Source organism: Schistocerca nitens, chromosome 5 (assembly GCF_023898315.1).
Source record: "Schistocerca nitens isolate TAMUIC-IGC-003100 chromosome 5, iqSchNite1.1, whole genome shotgun sequence".
Lineage (NCBI taxonomy): Eukaryota > Metazoa > Arthropoda > Insecta > Orthoptera > Acrididae > Schistocerca > Schistocerca nitens.
In genome coordinates, this window is record NC_064618.1 from 282,490,583 (window position 1) to 282,512,910 (window position 22,328).

At 36.5% G+C, this 22,328-nt stretch overlaps 1 protein-coding gene across 1 annotated transcript in view; it reads right to left on the reverse strand.

The window, feature by feature from the left end:
- Positions 1 to 22,328, reverse strand: part of LOC126260392 (carboxypeptidase B-like) — a 131,779-nt gene that overhangs the window by 44,141 nt on the left and 65,310 nt on the right. The window contains exon 4 of the mRNA XM_049957720.1: positions 14,199 to 14,286. Within this exon, the coding sequence (XP_049813677.1) occupies positions 14,199 to 14,286 (88 nt within the window). The remainder of the gene's footprint in view (positions 1 to 14,198; positions 14,287 to 22,328) is intronic.

The window sequence follows — 22,328 nt, forward strand, 5'->3', positions numbered from 1 at the left end:
TTCATTATTGAAAATAGTGAAGAAATTATTCCATTAGATGATTGTGAAGATAACTCATTTATTATATTCGGTGATTTCATTCTTGAAAATCAGGATGTTCAAAAATGTTTCAAATGTCTCTGAGCGCTATGGGACTTAACTTCTGAGGTCATCAGTCCCCTAGAACTTAGAACTACCCTAAGGACATCACACACATAAATGCCCGGGGCGGGATTCAAACCTGCAACTGTAGTGGTCATGCAGTTCCAGACTGTACTGCCTAGAACTGCACAGCCACTCTGGCTGCCAAAATCAGGATGGAGTTACAGACAATTTTACTACAGATGGATTGTTGCTATATAACTCAAACATATTCAAAAATGTGGGAACAGTTAGAGATAATCATAATATTTCAAATAATTTCAGACAAGATGACACAAACTTAGATTGTGTTTATCACAAATGTGTTGGAGGTGATTTAAAATTCGACAATTTTAAAGAAATATGAAGTAAACTTTGGAATAAGGATGAATTTTATTTTATTTTGATAGATAAAACAAGAAAAATTAGTAATGTCAAATGCACAGAAAAGATTAAGAATTTTTTAAATCTTTCAAATAACCATTGAATGTGAATTTTAAATGTAAATGATGAATGTAAACAATAAACACAAGTGATGACTGAAAACATTGATTATAAATGATGAAGATAAACATTGAATATAACATGTAATTTTTACCTCTAATAAATGTTTATAAAACGTGATAGATAGGTTGTTAAAAAAAGTTAGATCAAATAGAAAACTATCACATCAATTAATATAATAATTGAAAATGGGAAAAAACTCATGAAAACTATATGAAAAATTTAAATAAAGAATATCAATCAGTTATCGATGCAGTCACATATGTTAAACAAGAAATTGAAGCATTGGATGATAATCTGGAAAATGACACAAACAACAGAGAATCCTAAATAAAGATGGTTCCTTATCATCAATATTATTTCGAAGATTTTAACAATATCCCGTCAACAAAACAATATGAAAGTTCACAATGTGATGATATATTGTTTCAGTCAGAAATACAACATTTATTGAAATAATATGAAGAAGAAATTATGTATAAAAAATTTAAAAGAAAAAGATTTAAAACAAATAAGTATAAGTGATCAAATGTTAGAATTTATGAACCATACTGCTGAGACAGTGACAAAATTAAGAACTGGTAAAAATGAATGTGAAGGAAAAAATGGATTAATGAATCTTTCAACTGAAAAGCAGATTACTATGGCTGATTTGGTGAAATATTTTATTCTATTGATCTACGAGTTATGCCAGAATTTTATTCGATTCCAAAGCAGTATATGATGAAAATAATCCATCTAAGGTTAAGTCAAGTAAAGGTGATAAATATAATAATTTAATGAAAATAATTGTTGAAGAATATTTTCCTAGTTCTTCAGAAAGAAGAAATAGTAGTAATTTGTTGAAGGACTAATTTAAAAATATTCAGAAAAACCAGCTGAATATGTTTCTTAATCAACAGATGTACTACTGTTCATAGAGAAGAATTACCTGGAAAAAAACTGGAAAATGAAAGACATTGACAAATAAATTCTGTGATTCTCATATTAATATTCCAAAAGGAATTCTGTATCTTATTAGATTTTTGAGTTATCTTCCTCATACATTTCCGAATATGGAAAATATGGAAAACGGTTAGTTCAAAAAATGGTTCAAATGGCTCTGAGCACTATGGGACTCAACATCTTAGGTCATAAGTCCCCTAGAACTTAGAACTACTTAAACCTAACTAACCTAAGGACATCACACACACCCATGCCCGAGGCAGGATTCGAACCTGCGACCGTAGCAGTCCCGTGGTTCCGGCCTGCAGCGCCAGAACCGCTAGACCACCGCGGCCAGCTAACGGTTAGTTAACACCTTAATTCAGAAATTACCTTTCTAATTACATATTTCTAGTTATAAGTATTGTGGTCTTGGAACAAGGTTAGAAGATACAGAGGTGATAAAGGAATTAATCTGTGAGACAAAGATTGTAAAACAACATTTTTATAGATTTCATTAAGGCTTGGAAAAAGATATGAATCTGATAAAGAACATCAATTACATGCAATGGAAAGAATGCATTCTGAATATACTTCATTTCGTGAAAAATTCGTGGCACACACCTGTTAACATTAAATATTTTAGATGTGTATTCATGACTGACAATTTAGCCAATAATCCAAACAATCTTAAATGATGAATAGTTAATTTAGATACATCTGATCAGGTTTGTTCTCATTGGATTTGATATAACAAGTCGATAAATTCTAAACTTTTTTGTGCTTTTGGTGCTAATATACCGAAAGCACTAGTAAATTATTTAGAGAAGTTACTTTTATTTTGACTATTTGTCTCAAAACTTTTATCAAAACCAACCAGAGCTGCATTAAGCTATTTTGAATATAATAAATTGACATTTTTGGAAGTAAGTTAATAAAAAGACATTTGAGAATTAGATGAAATCAAAGGTTTTCAATCACTAGAACCGAAAATTAATGATGAATTATGTAACTTTAATAAGATGGTAAAAATATTAGAATAAAAAATCAAAGTTATTCAATAATTAGAAACAATAATTAAAAAAGGATTAACTTCAAATTCTGAAGATTTTCGGTCATAAACTAAAAGTGTGACACATGTGTGTTATTGAATCAATAATAGGTCCAAAAATTACAGAAAAAATATAGGTATCATTATAGATATTACAAACAAAAATCAATGATATTCAGTCACTATAACTGGAAATTAGGAATAATTAGATTCAGAATTTAAAAAAGGTAACATATCATAACAATCGTCAGAAACGAAATTTAAAGATATCCAAAGTTTCCAACATCAGTAAACTCAAACATAGAAGATGTAATTAAACTGTTTCATAAAGAATTAGGTAAAATTTTTTAAGTAAATAAAAATTATATTGATTTTAAAGGAAGAAGATTAGTTGAAGTAAAACACCAGTAAATAATTAAGATATTTTAATAATCACTTTTTACAAAAGGATTAAAAAATCTTGTTACAAAACCTGAATACTCAGGTTTTTTAACACAGTAATTTGCTTAATAAAGAAGATTTTAATGTAATAATCAATCAACTTAATAAAACTAATTTACTATTTTACAAAAAAACAGAAAAATGTTTTTTTAGATTACTTCTCAAAGGCAGACTTAACATGCTACCAAGGAAATTAAGTAATCTTCAGGTAAGATTGTGTAACAAAAATAAACTGAAGTTTCGTTTTGGTAAGGTGATGAAATATTAATATACTCATCTGAGTATGATGTAAAAATCAAGAGAATTATTTTATTTGTGGCTAATGTGGACAGTGATCTTTAAGCTATTGATTGCAAAATAGAGATAAAAAGACATAATGTCAATGAATTCCAAATATTATAACCAACACAGTTCAATAACCCATTTCTTGAAATGAAATTTGAGAAAGGATCACTGCCAGTTGGTTAATAGAAATTTTTGAAATTGAGGAGTGAGCCATTTAAGTCCTGCCACCCCACAGCCTATTGTGTTGAGTTTGTGTCATTGTGTAAAATTTGAATTCCATGCAGTGCTGACACATCAAGGATTTTATTACTTCTAAGCCGATAACATACAAATGAGAAGATTTAAATGGAGAAGAATTAAACGTAAATTTTTAGGGACAAGAATTACAGAAAATAAATTATCCAGACATTTATCTTATTGAAAAAGTAAAAATAATAGGTAAAACAATACATGTTAAATGGTGGGCAATTGTTAATTCATATAATATTTGAACCAATAAAAAAAATTGCCTTATAAAATTTTTATTGTAAATGGAACTTGTTATAGAAAATTCAAAAATGTTTGGTATTGAATACAATATTCATTACAGTTATTGTTTTATTAAAGAAGACAGAGTATATTTTGATATTAAAAGAAAATTGAATAAGGATGATGTTTAACAATTATTTGCGAATTTTAAATTTGGATGAACTGAATCAGATTGCTTTAATAGTTTTCATTTATTATATATATAATGAATCTTATATAAAATTTAATCATAAGGAGTACTTGGAAATTCGGCTTTCTTTTTCTAAGAAAAATTACGAAGACACAGACAAAGTTGCCCACAGTTGCTGGGCACAGTCTGGAGACTCCTTTAGCTGTTAACAGATACAAAATTAATTATATCATCAATTTTTCTTTTGAGTAATTAAGCCAAGGATTGAAATAATTTTGATAAAAAGCAATATGAAACCTTTCTTTCATTCTTTTGAATAAATTTATTGAATTAGTACATAATTAATTCTTAAAAATTTCTTCACAATTAGGATGTCTCTTTCTAATAATATTTATTTGTTTTTGAAGATTTTTACCTTGTTTCAATATCGTTATTTACATTGTCAGAATTATTATCGCTAATCTTAAAAGAACAAAAATATGTCTTGAACTTTAATTATTGCTGATACAATATGAGGACATGATCTATCTATTTTTCTATTTCTTCCATCTAATACATCTAAAGTCATTTCAACTGTTTCATTCAAATTTTCTGTATGTTTGCATACTCATTTTATTGATACCTTGTTTTATTTAGTATCTATAGGAATTTATCATATCTTTTCTAATATTATAATTACCATGCTTTCGGATTGATGGTACAGCTTCTTCATAAATCCAGTCCTGGAAACTTTCTCCCAAAGGCTTTTTAGATTTCATACTTAAAGAATACAAAGAAGGTTCTTGAAAAAGTAGTATATGGTGGTTAATATTTTTAAATGACTCAATTTCAGGACGACTGAAGATTACATATTTTTTACTATTTTTTCCTTTGACAACTCCCTTAAATGCTTTCCTAGGACATTCATATCCTAAAATATTAGCTATCTGATTTCCATCAAATCAAGGATTATTATTTTTGTCAACAATTATAGAAACTTGTTTATCATTATACATCTGCTTATTGTTAACAAGATCTCTGATTGACTCCATGTCTATGTATAGGAAACATATTTTAATAAGTTAATGGAAACTTGTTTTAATAAATGAAAGTCAAGAAGTCCAGGAAACGTTAAGTAGGGAAACCAATTGTAACTTTTACTCACACAAATATACAGAGGATAAGCATAAGCATGTTACTAAATAATGTTATAAAATAATGAAACTATGTTTTTAAATATGTTCTTTCTGTTTGTGAAAAATATATATTATCCAAGATTTAGAAGAAAGATTCGATAAGTGTTTCCAATGATGAGCATTCTAAACTATTGAAAAACAGTGATGATGAGTGTGATAATTCTGCCAAGAAATATATAAATTGTCAAGAAGTTAAAGACTGCAATTGTTTCTTCTTTCTAGTAGATGTAAGGCTTGTCTTAAGAAATATTGTAAACAAACATGGATTTAAAAGTCAAATGTTTCTAATTTTTCAACAGTCTTCAGGTACTCATTTTTCATAATCTAATGTTTTCCCCTTAAAAACAGAACAGAATATGGAGCTGTTCAATGTTACTCAATTCTGTGATATTTCCAGAAGAAATAATTTAATAATTACAGGCAATTAAGAAAAGATGGATTAATTATTTTAGTTACTTCCCATAATTTACTTATTCTTACAAGAAATAATGGTGATTTGAGAGTATCAGAACTCACAGCTATAGTTAAACATTGTGGTATTACAGGATGATGTTTAAAAAGTTGAAAAATTATTGGATATTCTAATAAATGTTATATGTCCTGAAAATTTCAGTTTTGTTATTTATCTTGGCCCTAATAAAGCAATGAAGTTTATCTGTATAAAAAATCACAACCATTTTCATGTAATTAAGAGTATGAAAGCATTTCTAGAAATGTCATATTTCTGTATTAGATGTAATAAACCATTTAACAACAAGGATACTCATAAATCTAAAATAGAAGAAAATATAGGTACATTATATATAGAATCTGAAAGCAAAGCTGCAGAAAATAAAATTTATTGTGAAAACATAATAGATATGTAATAACGAAGATGTTTCAACAATCTTCAAGAGCTTTGTGATACAGTTTGTAAATGTGAAAAACTTAAGCGATTTGTTTGAGACTGGAAGAATGGAAACACTTTGAAGTATGTAAAAACTGTAAAAAAGAAGTTGCAATTGAAAATCATTAATGTTACATGCAATACAGTTTACAAAAAGGAGGAATTTGTGAAAGAAAAATTGAAGAATATCATGTCAAAGGTTGTCCAATTAGTAGTAAAAGTAGTTGTTATTTTATTGACAAATTTAAATACTTTATGTTTTTAAGTTTTCCAAATATTATAATACAATTAAAATTAAAAATTGCATGTTGCAATGAAAAACCAAAGAAAATTAATTGTACATTTACTGAACAATACATATCTTTTGATTATAATGTTCAACTAGAAACAGGAACACATATTCCAAATCTTATAATTGTTCACATCTTTTGCACTACGGTTTACAAATTTAAGAAAATCAAAAAATCGTATCATTGGCTGATATAAAAAAAATTATGTATTCATTGCACATTATGCTCAAGGTTATGATTCTTAATTCATTCTGAAGTACTGTGTTAAAAATACAGTAAAGCTATATACTATCTACTCTGGAACTAAATTCATGTTATTACAGGTTGAAGAGTTAGGTGTAAGAATTATAGGTTGTATTTATTTTTTACATGTTGCACTTAGTTATTTTCGAAAAAGATTTGAAAGAATTAAGAAAAAGATATTTTCCACATTCATTCAACCTACATGAAAATGAAAATTATGTAGGTCCATTACCTGATATCAAATATTATTGTGAGAGACGAATTTCTCAAATTGCACAGTGAAAGAGTTAAAGAAAGTTATGTATTCAGTATGAAGAAGGGAATTGTTGAATATTGTCATTCTGTTGTAGATGTATTAAAAAGAAGTTGTAAAGAACTAAGAAAACAATTTTTGGAGATAGCTAATATTGAGCCATTCTGTTATTCAACAACTGCTGGTGTTTGTATATCCATTTATAGATCTACATATTTACGAGAAAATACAGTTGCTGTATTGGATAATGATCAAAAAGAAGAAACAGTGAAAAAAACTATAGATTGGTTAAACAGTTTTCGCAATAAAAAAATTAAACACTCTTAATGAAGGAAAAGTAGAAATAGTTGGAACAAAAGTACATTTATTTGAGAAAGAAACAAATACTGTTCATAATACCATGGTTCTTCCTGGCATGGTCATAAAAAATGCTTTAAAAGTGGAATGATTAATAATAAAAATAAAGAAACAATGGATGATTTATATCAAAAGACGTTAACATGAAGTGAAGAAATACGAAATGCCGGATATAATTTAGTTGAGATGTGGGAATGTGATAGGATTACATCACCTGTGTATAAAAAAATATAAGAAACTTAAATGGTTACCAGAAATTGTTGTACAATTAAATCCAGCAGATGCTTTTTCTGGTGGTCATACAAATACATTAAGTTAAGGGCCAAAGCATATGATGTAAACACAAAAATAAAATATATCGACATGTATAACAAATAAATTAACATATGAAGGAGCTGATCCTCCTTGGTATATAAAATGTGTCAGAACACTGTTGCAGAAACAAGGGGAAAATGTGCCAAATTTAAATGGATGCAAAATCTCCAACATGGGCGATCTTTTTACAGAAGCTAGAAATTTAGTGCGGACTTCAAAGGGAGATGCATGTATTAGTTTCCACAACGAAACTTAGTCTCGAAACCCGGCAGAAAACCCAAAGAGGTTCTGGTCATACATGAATTATGCAGGCAACGAGACACAATCGATGGCTTCTCTGCACAATGTCAATGAAAATACTATGGACGACAGTGCTGTCAAAGTTACTAAACACAGTCTTGTAAAATTACTTCTCCAAAGAAGACGAAATAAATATTCCAGAATTCTTATCAGGAACAGCCGCCAACATGAGTAACGTATAAGCAGATATCCTCAGAGGAGTGAAGCAACGTAAACCACTTAATATAAGAAGGCTTCCAGTGCAGACTACATACCAGTTAGGTCCCTTTCAGAGTATGCTAACGCAATAGCTCCATATGTAACAATCATGTACAAGCATTCACTCGCTGCAATATTCGTACCCAAAGACTGGAAAGTTGCACAGGTCACACCAATATTCAGGGAATGTAGTAGCAGCAATCCACTAAATTACAGGCCCATATCGTTAACATCGATATCCAGCAGGATTTTTGAACGTATATTGTGTTTGAACGTAATCAATTACCTCGAAAAAAACGGTCTACTGACACACAGTCAACACAGATATAGAGAACATGGTTCTTGTTAAACACAACTAGCTATTTACTCACATGTTTTTTTGAAGTTCTGAGTGCTAACGAAAAGGGATTTCAAATTTATTCCACATCTCTAGATTTCCAGAAGGCTTTTGAGACTGTGTCACACAAGCAGCTTGTAGTGAATTTGAGAGCTTATGGAATATTGTCTCAGTTATTAGACAATCTGAGCAGCCGTCTTACGTTGTTTGCAGATGATGCTGTCGTTTATCGACTAATAAAGTCATCAGAAGATCAAAACAAATTGCAAAACGATTATGAAAAGATGGCTGTATGATGCAAAAATTGGCAATTGACCCAAAATACCAAACGTGCTAGATTCTCCACAAGAGTGCTAAAACTAGTCTGTTAAACTTCGGCTGCACGACAAATCAGTCAAATCTAAAGACCTGAAATTCAACTAAATACCTAGGAATTACAATTATGAACTACTTAAACTGGACGGGAGGGGTAACAAACAGAAAATATTGTGTGGATGGCTAACCATAGACTACGTTTTATTGGCAGGATACTTAGAATATGTAACAGATCTACAGAAGAGACTGCCTACACTACACTTGTCCATCCTCTTTTAGAATACTGTTGCATGGTATGAGATCACTACTAGATAGAATTGACAGAGTACATCGAGAAATTTCAAAGAAGGGCAGCACCGTTTGTATTATCGACAAACAGGGGAGAGAGTGTCACTGAAATGATACTGAATTTGGGATGAACATAATTAAAACAAAGGCATTTTTCGTTATGGTGGATTCTTATCCCGAAATTTCAATCACCAACTCTCTCCTCCAAACGCGAAAATATTTTGTTGATGTCGACCTACACAGGGAGAAATCAGAGCTTGCACCGAAAAATATAGGTGTTCGTTTTTTTCACGTACTGTACAAGATTGGAATAATAGAGAATTATTGTGAAGGTGATGAAACGAACCTTCTGCCAGGCACTTCAGCGTGACTTACAGGTTATCCATGTAGATGAAGATATGATGCCTTTATCCTATGTGTCATCCAATAACAATATGTAAACCAGAATATTATTACAGTGAATGGTACAGTTTTATAAAATGTAAAGTATTTGCACCTGTTTGTACCATCCAGTTTTACCAACACTAATAAAGATTAATAAAAATGAAAAACTTTTTTCCATTGTGTGTGAAATCTGTTGAAGAAAAAATAGAACAGTGAAATCATAATGTTGGAGAAACAAGTGTAATTGGAACTCGGACAGCTGATGAAGTCAATAAAAGCTATAGAAAAAGGATATAAAATTTTAGATATCTACAAAGTGTGGAACTTTGAGGAAGGAAGTAAGATGTTGCTTAGAAGTTTTGATATTATCAGATTAAAACTGAAAACCAGTCCTCATTGTTTTGATAATGATGGTATGTACAAAAAATATTTCAAGAAAAAGTAGAAATTCACTTAGATCTTGACAAAATGAAAGTAAATCCTGGTAAACGACCTGTTTGCAACGATATGTCGGAATTCATTACATGGAAAATTTTGACAGTGTCAGAATATGAGTTAAACAGGGTATGTGACAGATTTACAAAAATTTTATGAAATACTTTTGGATGACTTTTTAGATAATATTGGTATGAAATTTTATTACTGAACAAGTAGTTCAAATTGAGTACAGTTTCAAGGAATTTCATATTGAAAATAATAATTCTACAAATATTTTATTGTCATTTGTGCTGTGTCAAATGCAAGACTTAGATTATATGACATGATTTGAGATTCGTTGTATGACCTCGTTGTGTACTTCGTATGAATTATCTCCATTTCAAATTTAACCATAGTTATATTCGTTTCGAATTCCCCAACTGACTATATTTTTTTCATTATTTCGACTACATTCAGTCTCGTAGTAAAATAATTCGTCAAAAATTTGTTCACGAAATTCCCACCTAGTGTGCTCAATGTGCCCATATATTACTCGCATTCCAAGTCTGTTAATGCCAGTCGTGCGGCCGTCATCACATCGGACAACTTTTCATGTGAATTACCTGAGTACAACAGCAGCTCCGCCAGTGGAGTGCCTTTTTAAACGCTGTGCTCTCAGTATACTACCGCCAGCCGTATATGTGCATATCGCTATCCCATGACTTGTCTCCTTAGTGTACTGCAGGGGGGTTACGAGCGCTGCCTCCTCTGTTGCGCGTGAACCAGTACCTTTGAAGGCAGGCCTCGATCGCTACAAGACGTTCCAGCCCATAGTTTGGAGAGTTACGGGAAGGCGTGGCTCGTAGTTAAAGGCCCCGAGGCTAAACTGTCCCCAGTTGCATTCTGATATAATTTTTCAGTAGCATATTACAGACCCAGCAGAGTGGTTGAACCCTCACCTTCTAATGACTGTCTCTGCATATCTCTCTTAATCTCAGATATGCCATTAATCGAAGTTTAATATTAATTTTTTATAGTGTTAAAGATACCTCTTCGTTTCTGGCATTGTCTATTTAGAGATTCACTAATGATCAGAGGAAACAAGGGAGCGAAACATGTGTCGGTACATTCAGCTGCTAAGAATGTCACTACTTTCTCTTTGTAGCTGGTGGTCTATTGTAGCAGTATGAACGGACAAAACTGTTTAGCCTCGCTGTCTCTAGAGCCTAGTGACCAAGGTTCGATTCGCGGCAGGGGTCGCAGATTTTCTTCAGTCTGGATTTGGTGTTAGTGTTATCTTTTTCGTTCCATCTCGTCTTCATCGACACACAAGTCACAGAAGTGGCGTCAAACAGAAAGACCTACACCCGGCAGTCGAACTACCATCAGTCCCTGATGCGATATCCTTGCCAGGAAAGCCATACGATTATTTCATTTCATTTTCCCTTTCTTGCTGACGGCTTTTGCGAGATGAAATGCGTATTAGCAAGTTTCATTTTTTGAGTCTATTGTGCCTGATGTTCAGTTTTATTTCCTTGTGATTAAGTGCATCATGCAATGAGTCTGAGAACAGCACAGTATGAATGGGTAACACGTTTAGCGAATGGTATCATATTTATCGACACTTTAGCACGACAAAGCTTTTAGGAAATACTTTTAACGCTGGGTCTCACTTAAAATTGCATGTTTTTGTAATACGGGTGTATAAATACAAAAATCGCCGAATACAATATGTGCGATACGATACCGCCGTGCCCGTGTTATTCCGAATTACGATACAATGGTCCGAATAGTTCGTGTAGTCCGAAGGAGAAGGCACTGCGTCGATTAAAGAGATTATGTAACACATAAAATGTATTCGCAGTTGCGAGTATGGACAAGCATCAGCTGCATAACTAAAAGACGGAAATGAGAATTCGTGCCGGAAAACGAGAGGTCACCTTATCATTAGATCGTAGACAGAGGGTTGACGACACAGAGTTTAGGTCTGGTAAGGCGACCACTGGCGATTAGTGGGATATCTGGGTTCGAGTCCCAGCCGGCACAAATTTTCATTGTCGCCATTCCATTATGCGGCTGATGGTTATTGACATTCGCAGCTGTGAATACATTTCATGTAAATACAGTATTTGCGCTTCATAAACGCTTGAAACAACATGGCTGCTTCCGGTTAGCTTCTGTGAGTGAATTACATGACAGGAGCTGTGGCTTCGCGGGGATATCCGTGTTTCGACACGCTGACTCGGATAGAACGTGCACGAACATGTTGAACGACTCGTGGTCAGAGGAAGAGGAGGAGGAGGTTAGTGTTTTACGCCCAGTCGTCAACGAGGTGGTTAGAAACCGAGCACAAGCTCAGATTAGGGAAGAATGTGGAAGGAAATCGGTCGTAAATCTAAGCATTTAATCTCTGTTGATCTATTGTACACGCGGAACAGCGACTTCTGAAATATTTAACAAAAAAATCGCCGAACTGCAGTGCGATTTGAGAAGTTATTCTATCTTATTTTCACAACCAAACATTTGTTTGGCGGCTTTCCTTTTTCCATAAACTCTCGGTATTTGCTGGAAGCGATTTAGGGAAATCCCGGTGTACCAAAATCAAGATGGCCATACGCGTGTTTGAACCGTCGTTCTCCCGAATGCGAGTCCAGTGTGCTAACCAGAGCATCACCTCGCCTTGTTCAGGGTGAGAGTTGAATATACGAAAAATATTAAGCATTATAAGAATCTAATATGCAGGATTTTCTGTTTTTCGAACTTATGCTTGCTTGTCAATAAAATATGCACTTTTTGTCCAGTTTGTTGCGCTATTTTTCAGGGAACGTGACATCGACAGCTAAACAGATTATCTATATGCTGTGTGATGCAGGTGCCTCTAACAATTTCGTTTTCTGTAACACGCAGCGTTTTATCTGGCCTTCCAAAACCCACGCGCAATATTTTCATGTTTTCTTGCTCGCTAGGTGCGAACAGACCAACAAAAAAGTGAACAGGAACTTTTTATTGCAAATTTAAAGAAGTTAAACTTTTTACTGGGATATGTTTTCGCTAGAGGGCATAGTTTTCAAGTTATTCATGAAAAACGTACAAAAGTCACCTCCAAATGAAATCCCACATTAAACCCCCTACGATCAGGATTTCTAGTATTTTGTTCATACCACTGTACAAAAATTTCCAATTGGATGAATAAATTCCCACATTTGCCGTTCGTTTTTTGGTCTACAGGCCACCTCCCTAGTCGAGCAATTACAAATTTAAAAATTTGCGTTTGTGTATATTTTACCCAACAATTTCGTGAACTTTGACAGTTACATCGTTGTATTCGCCACGCTTTCTGACTAGGAAACGACTGTACTTGTAAGGGTTAAGTTTACATTTCCCATTCGATCGAAATTTATGCCTTGCAAACACAGTGGTTTTTCTAATCAGAATGCCTGATGAATATAATGATGTAGTTGTTTATTTCATACTGTCAAAATTCACAAAATTGTGAGGTCGTTTTTCTTTCATTGTCCTCACGGGCACGTGAAAATCAATAATGTTAACGGATAGCTTGTAGCGTAATAGCCCGGTCAATAGAGCCGAAATAAGGTATGAGTTCGTGTAGTCAGAAATTTTTGTACAGTGGTACGAGTGAGTGCCATAAACCACATACCAGAAATCGTGATTAGTGAGGGATGAGTGTGGGGGTGGAGGTGAGCTTATAGGTCATTTTTGTACGTTTTTCTCGAGTACTTCGAAAACAGTGGTCTCCAGCGAAAACGTTTCGTAGTACAAAATTTAACTACATTAATTTCCTGCAAAAAGGAGCTGTTAATTTTTTATGAGGGCTAATAGTTTTCGCGTAGCGAGCTAGAGAATACGAAAATTTCGGGTGTGGTTTTTGAAGGCCAGATACGTATAACATTGCAGGTTGCATAAAACGACATCGTTAGGGGCAACTGAATCATCCTGTCTATGATCTTAGATTTGTCGTTTGGTGTTACTTGGTAGCTAATTGAGAAAAGACAAACAAATGCAGTCTTTAAAGATTTTAGCGAGCCCTGGCACCATACCTACACTCGGTAAATGTTGCAGCGTCTCCCATGGGTCGTATCTGAGGAAACGTAAAAAAAAAAAAAACTGAAAAAACTTAATGAGCTGTGACCGGCCTTAGGAAATGGTCTGAGAAAATCGTAGCGCCAATTAACACTTTAGGCTGGTGCGTCAGTTCCATAACCATCAAAAACACCACGTAGTATGTTATTGACTCATTTGTAGAGAGCAACAACACACGTAAAGTTACTTGCCCACATCTCTACTGGACCCTAGGAACAAGCAGCAAAACTAAGCAGGATGTCATTATCAATGGTATCAAACTTTTTAGCTGTTCTCCGTGGACTCAATATTCTAAATGTATGAATCTAAGACAACACAGCCAACATTCCGTATGCACAATGTAACTGCATCCTCACCGTTCCAGTGGAAACCAAAGTTCCTGTTGGCATCCACTCCCATGCACGAACTGGATTGTCTTGATTTTGTCTTCCTCCACATGCGGTCCTGCGAAATACATTAAGTACATGTCAGTAATGGTATGTAGGTCTGTTTGGCGAGGGAAAAAGCAAACTGCATCTTCTGAGACAGAAGTTTCGTATTTCATGAAAAAGCACTTCGTGATTTACCTTTCCTCTTCACAATAATAGTGTTGATCGATTAAGCAAACTATAAACTACATGATTCTCTTATGTAACAGTTTACAAATGAAGCGAAAGTAAATTTAGAAAAAAATTTGTACGTGTTGTCCATAACTTTTGATCAGAAACTCATAATATTCGCAGCATCATATACAACAGTATCAGTATCAAAAAACAGTGTTGTTTTGAAAATTTAAAACCATAAAGGATGCGTGAAAGGTACATGAAAGCTACAGCAAATTCGACAAATTTCAGATATGGCATATGCAAATGTACGTTTTGTACATGACGTTAGCTGCAACTGAGCAGAAACCTGTCAACTACCACCAGTGAAAGACATGAAAAGTTCTAAGTGCGAAAGTGTAACTTTTGAAATCGTTATTTACTTGAGACTAACACTGTATAAGAAATTTACGCTAGAATCAGAACATGCAATTAAAATGAGACTGTCAATCGTCTTTGTTGTGTGGTCAACTCAAGAAACCAAGCAAGGCTTCCTTTATAGAGATTGTTGCATTTTGTATGGACTCCACATTGCATTTTTTATGGACTCCACGTTGCATTATTTATAGACTGCACTATTTAGAATTTGTGATAAGCATTTTGTATGGACTCCACTACTTAGAATTCGTTATGACAGAAATAGTCAAAAAAGCAACGGTAACAAAATAGCACTTGTTCGTCTTCAATATTGTGAAACACATCTCTTCTACTGATCAAAAGCTCATAGCTCCTAAGGTATGCATTGTAGAGCACATGTTTACTTGACAATTTTTTCTTGATTTGGTCCATACTGTCTCCTCTCAAAATATGGAAAGCAAAGAGCTTGCGACAGAAGTGCTTTTGTTTCACAGTGTGGAAGAGGAAGAAGTGCTCACAGCTCTTAAGGTAAGCATTATATAGTTAATGTTTGCTAGAACTTTTTACCTCTAATGATCCTTCGTGTCATGACCCTGAATACCGATCATCCCTACAGGAGCACCCAGTATTTGTTTGTGAACAGTTGAATTAAGGTGTGAGCTGTGGTAGAAATGGACGTGAAGGAAAAGATGGGAGAGTGAGAGAGAGAAAAAAATAAAACGTAATTTGCTGTGATTGAAAAATGGCAAAAGAAAGAAGCTGGAGGAAGCAGTGAGCATTTTCTTCAATGCTTGATAGGGAAAAATAACAGGGATGGCATAAGAAAAGACTTCATCCTTTCCTTAAATGTAATCTGGTATGGAATTGTGCGTAGAGTGCAGGTTAGTTTCTTTCAGGGATATAGGGAACAGTGGTGATGCAGTGATTAGGTTTTTTGTTTTATGGGTGGGTACAGCGGGAGTAGCAGTAAGTGAGATCTTATAATGCCTTTGTGAATAAGATTATAAGTACCTGATCCATCATGGAAAGCACTTAGCAGGGTTCACGTTGGGAAGCAGGTGAAGACGTTATAGACTGTGCTAGTCACGCAACTTGTCTGGTTTCAAACACTACCCTAACTGAACACACGAGGTACTGACACGATCTAATAAGTGCATGTCGGTGTTTTCTCCATACATGGAGTACTGGAGCACAGTAATAAAGGAGACTCCTCAAGCTCCGTTTTGTGAGAATCCACATGTTCTAATCACAATTTACTTACTAGTTTTAATATTGTATTTGAACACTGCAGTCAAGATGAATACATTGCAGTGCTCAGCAGTGATAGAAAAGCAACAGCGAAGAGCAATGAAGCAGCTAAAAAGCGGGCAGAGGGGCTTTGCAACTCCAGATGGCGCTCAAAGTATCTTTATTGGTAGAATACAGCTGGGCGTCAGGCCGAATCTAACCTCACAGTCACGAACACCGGGGACCTACAGACTTTTAGGCGCAAAACTACTGGTTTTTCAATACAAATTATTAATTAATGGAACCCACTTTTGACATAATAAATGTCAGGGACATTAAAGCTTCCTTACTCTTCTTACACTAACAGTAAGCTAAAACTAATAAGAAACAAACGATGGTTAGTATGGCACCGACAAAGAAGGAATCTTTCCGATGTAGTACGAAGTCTGCTAGTGATTCCTGTTGTGTGCCAAGCAGATCAGTCGGCATTCGGATGTACTCCGGGACCGATCTCTGTATGGTATTCATGATTTTCAGTGTTCTATAAAATTTAGTGTATCGAACTGAGTGATTGTGAATCATTTTGCAGTGTTAATCAATAAACGCTCCATGACGGCATCCTAGATAACATTATTTAACGTAAATTTGTAACCCACTCATCCAGTAGTAGCCGTACTGACTCTTCGCAGCTCAAAACATTTCCAATTCACTACAGTAAATGCTACTAGGGACTTTATCAGCGAGAATATTAAGCAGAAAGGATGGAAGAAAATTCCACATGCCGATTCACGAAGATAATTCAAAGTAGGTTACCTTTACTTTTGCACTCTTGGGTGAACAGATTAGTCAGTAGTGTACATCGCCTTCCACCTTTCATGGACTTCACTGAAGAGCCAAAGAAGCTGGTATACCTGCCTCGTATTGTGTGTGTGTGTGTGTGGGGGGGGGGGGCGGGGGGGGGTGGAGAGGGGTCTCACGAGCACGCAGAAGTGGCGCAACACGACGTGGCATGGACTCGATTAATGTCTGAAGAAGTGCTGGAGGGAGTTGATACCATGAATCATGCATGGCTGTCCATAAATCCGTAAGAGTACGAGCGGTGGAGATCTCTTCTGAAAATCACGTTGCAAGGCATCCCAGATATTCTCAATAATGTTCATGTCTAGGGAATCTGGTGGCGAGCGGAAGTGTTTCAACTCAAAGAGTGTTCCTGGAGCCACTCAGTAGCAATTCTGGACTTGTGGGGTGACGCATTGTCCTGCTGGAATTGCCCAAGTCCGCTGGAATTCAGAATGGACATGAATCGATGCAGGCAGGATGCTTACGTACGTGTCACCTGTCAGAGTCGTATCTAGACGTATCGGGGTTCCCATATTGCTCCAGCTGCACATACTCCACATCATTAGAAAGCCTCCACCAACTTGAACAGTCCCCTGTTGACACGAAGGGTCCAAGGATTCATGAGGTTCTCTCCACACCCGTACACGTCCATCCGCTCGAAAAAATTTGAAGTGAAACCCGTGCGACCAGGCAACATGTTTCCAGTTATCAACAGTCTTTTTCCGGTCGCAGCGATGTGTGAGATTTGATGTTTTACCGCATTCCTGATATTCACGGTTCATTCGTGAAATGGTCGTACGCGAAAATCCCACTTCCTTGCTACCTCGGAGATGATGCGTCCCATCGCTCGTGCGCCGAGTATAGCACCATGTTCAAACTCCATTCAATCTTGATAACCTGCCATTGTAGTAGCAGTAACCGATCTATCAACTGCGCCAGACCCTTGTTATTGTATATAGTCGTTGCCGACCGTAGCGCCGTATTTTGCCTGTTTACATATCTCTGTATTTGAATACGCATGCCTATACTTGTTTCTTTGGCGCTTCAGTGTATAATCCAATTAAAATTACTTGGTAGCTGACATCTGTCACTTACCGCTACAGTGTTGGCATATTGGCTGCCGGCTACCGCCCGGTTATAGGCGACACGCACACGGCGGATAACTTCACAAACGCTGTTAATGTGCAACGCAGAGCAATGTTGGAAGCGGCCGCCGCGAGGTATGTCGGCAATGCGAATGCTCTGTCGACAGCTAATCTTAAGTGGCCAATCACTTAATTGCGTCAGGCGACATGTTTTGTTACCCAGAATTTAAATTCACAATCAGCTCCTAAGCTAACCGCAACCAGATGATGTGCGATGTATCCGAGAAACCGACGGTCAATAGTCTGCGGCAGAACTAAAATCTCCATCGTTTTGTTCACGGCGATTAAAATTAACCTCTACGACCAAACTCAAGATAGAAAAAAGTCAGTTTCAGTGCTAAAAACAAACTGTGATTTCTCGCTATCATTGGTTGCCTGAAACTGTCCTCACACTGGCTACACGAGGAAATAAAGTCAATACGATGATGACAATGACAAGGCAAAGAATTAGAAATAGAAAATTAGACTTGAACCAGTTAATTGAATAAAAATAATAATTAAACTCTTTTGATTATATTTAGAAATAAGAACTTCGCAGTACCTGACGGGATTCGAACCTACGACCTCCTATGTGGAAGGTTATGTGCTATCCACTGCAGTACACTGTAAAATTGTGTTCAGTACTTATATTTATGACTGTGGTGCTCCAGTAGCAACGATGAATTGCAGAGTTCAAAAATTCAGTTCACGGAATGACGTGAGGAGCTTATCTAATGTACGCCCATCTCTGTGATTATGATAAATGTACCGGGTGATCAAAAAGTCAGTATAAATTTGAAAACTGAATAAATCACAGAATAATGTAGATAGAGAGGTACAAATTGACACACATGCTTGGCATGACATGGGGTTTTATTGGAACCAACAAAATACAAACGTTCTAAAAATATCCGACAGATGGCGCTTCATCTGATCAGAATAGCAATAATTATCATAACAAAGTAAGACAAAGTAAAGATGATGTTCTTTACAGGAAATGCTCAATATGTCCACCATCATTCCTCAACAATAGCTGTAGTCGAGGAATAATGTTGTGAACAGCACTGTAAAGCATGTCCGGAGTTATGCTGAGGCATTGGCGTCGGATGTTGTCTTTCAGCATCCCTAGAGATGTCAGTCGATCACGATACACTTGCGACTTCAGGTAACCCCAAAGCCAATAATCGCACGGACTGAGGTCTGGGGACCTGGGAGGCCAAGCATGACGAAAGTGGCGGCTGAGCACACGATCATCACCAAACGACGCGCGCAAGAGACCTTTCACGCGTCTAGCAATACTTTGTTTTTTTTCCCTTGGTTCTAATAAAACCCCATGTCATTCCAAGCATCTGTGTCAATTTTTACCTCTCTATCTACATTATTCCGTGGTTTATTAAGTTTTCAAATTTATACTGACTTTTTGATCACCCGGTATATGAGACGCTGAATAGCGTCTTGCTCGGAAGTTTCAATTAGTGTTGATTAGTGCTGTGCATGAAATGTGTGTATTTCATTACTATCATTCTGTTTGCCGGCCATTGTGTCCGAGCGGTTCTAGGCGCTTCAGTCCGGAACCGCGCTGCTGATACGGTCGAAAGGTTCGAATCGTGCTTCGGGCATGGATGTGTGTGCTGTCCTTAGGTTACGTAGGTTTAAGTAGTTCTAAGTCTAGAGGACTGGTGGCCTCAGATGTTAAGTACCATAGTGCTCAGAGCCATTTGAACCATTTTTATCATTATGTTTGTGTGTGTGTGTGTGTGTGTGTGTTTGTGTGTGTGTGTTTGTTTTTGGTGTGGTTGTCATGTTTGATGAAATACGAAATGAAGGTGCCAGACCCGTCAGACCCATGGTTCTGGATCCAAGCACGTCAAGAAAGAATGCCAGGCAAGGAATTGGAAGTGAACTGACCAACTGTTGTGGCAGTTTGGCAACGGCGAACGGTTCGGGCGTGACGTTGAGCTGTCTCATTGGAGGAAACCGGCTCCAACGCGTCAAGTGCCAACTATCAAGCAATTTTAATCGGCCTATAGTGGCTGTACTAAACAGAGATTTTTAGAGGTTTAGTGCATAAGGTGATCGTGCACTTTCACATCTTGTTGAAATAACTTACGTGCTGTAACACGTGTGTGATAATGGCGGTAATGTAATATAAACTACTCAATGTGAGTTTTGCACAGGCTGCATAACTGCATATATGTATGGGCGTAGACTCATGGTAAGTTGTTAATAAAAGAATAAGCCTTATTACAATATAAAATAAGTTTACTGTGAAATAAAAACAAAATAATAATTTCAACAAGGTCAGTATGTTCGGACTTACCCATACTGGCATGTCAGTGAAATAGAGATATGCTGCAGTGTAATAATCAATACACTGCGATCCATAGTTTATAACACTATCGGATACTAGTTGGCCTACGCTCCATAAGGAGGTAGAGACATTTGCTGCTCAATGCTGGCTCTACTGGGGTAATACGACGTGTGATGAGAGTTCCCGAAGTTGCACTGCAAGATTCATTGGTCTTAAGCATGATCAATTCGGTTCACATCAGCCGATATCTAATGCCACTCCCTTAAGTTGGAAAAATGTTCGTGACGTAGACACTGTGTGCTCGCGTATCATTAGGCGTTAGCGAAATCCTCCACTTTTCATTGAAGAAAAACCACCATCAATGGCTAGGTGTTACCTTGCTTACCTCCCTCGCTTATGGGACGGTCGGATATGTGGAAAGACAACTGCATTTTTTCTGGTTCGCCACACCCATTTCAGCTGATTTAAAGAAACACAGGGCGCATTTGAGCTGCTTCCTGTTTCAGGGTACCTACGAGACATACGTTGTAGGTCGAGTTCATCAGCTGGTACTGTTGAGCGCTGGCGAGGCCGACAAGGAAGTTTTCATTGCTCTGTCTTGCGTTAGCGACTGAAAGTTCAGATGACGTCACTGAGATGTTTGCCAATTCAGTGGGCAACTTCCTGTGCTGGTAAACCTTCCTGCCCTCATGCTTGACATGAACCTTCAAGACTTATTGGCAGATTCTACAAAACTCATTGTCCTGTTCACAGTGGGACACATAGCGCAGAGTGCTCTATTATAGATAGAGAGATATTTAGCGACCACAGGCCCTGTAGACCACGCGATGCTTCCACAAACTGCCTCCATTCCTTCCTGTTTTGTGCCCGGTTCCTCCAGGTGTCTTCAATTCCCAGGGCTGCTAGGTCCTTCGCCAGGTCGTCCATCCAGCGCTGCCTTGGTCGTCCAATGGGGCGTTTGGAGTCTGGTTTCCCTGCTAGTGCAACCTTCGCCTGTCTCTCTTCCATCTGGCATACGGGCTACATGGCTCACCCATTGTATTCTTTTGCTCTTTATCTTCTGTAGGATGGTTCTCACATCAAAAGGTAGAGTTCCTCGTTTTTCCTTGGTGTCTGGTTTCACTGCTAGTGCCACCTTCGCCTGTCTCTCTTCCATCTGGCATACGGGCTACATGGCCCACCCATTGTATTCTTTTGCTCTTTATCTTCTGTAGGATGGTTCTCACATCAAAAGGTACAGTTCCTCGTTTTCCTTCTCCTCCATACTCCGTTACCTAAAATTGGTCCCCATATCTTCCTCATAACTCTTCTTTCAAATATTAATAGCTTTTCCCTTTCCCGCTTAGTCATGCTCTATGTCTCTGAACCGTACATTACTGCTGGGCATATCACTGTGCTGTAGATTTTCATCTTAGTGTTCACTGAGATCGATTTAGAGCCGAGCAAGTCTCTGAGGGAATGCATGCATGTCATTCCCACTGCTATCCTTTCTTGACGTCCATTTTTATGTTGTTGTCCGTCGTAAACCAAGATCCCAAGTATTTGAACTGGTGTACTTTCTTGAACCTCTTGCCATCTATCTCAAGAAATTCTTCCTGCTCTTGTCTTCTTCCTAATTGTATGAACTCTGTTTTGTCTCGATTGACTTTTAGCGCTACCTTCTGTGCATAATTATCCAATTTCACCTACATTTCTTTCAACTCATGCTTTGATTCACTTAGTAGTACTATGTGATCTGCATATGCGAGACAATTGAAGTTACCGTCCATCTCTACTCCAGCCCACTTCTGTCACCTACACTCTTTTATTACTTTCTCTAAGATGACATTGAACAGAACACGTGAGAGAGCATCCCCTTGTCTGAGGCCTGTCTCAATGTCAAATGCTTCTGATGTGGCTCCTCGGAAACGTACTGCTGCCTTTGACCCTTCCATACAAGCTTGCACCATTCTCACTAGCTTCTCAGAGATTCTGAAGTCCGGCATTGCATTGTATAGGCTATTCCTGTGGATGCTGTCATATCCACAGGCTGTAGATATCTTTATC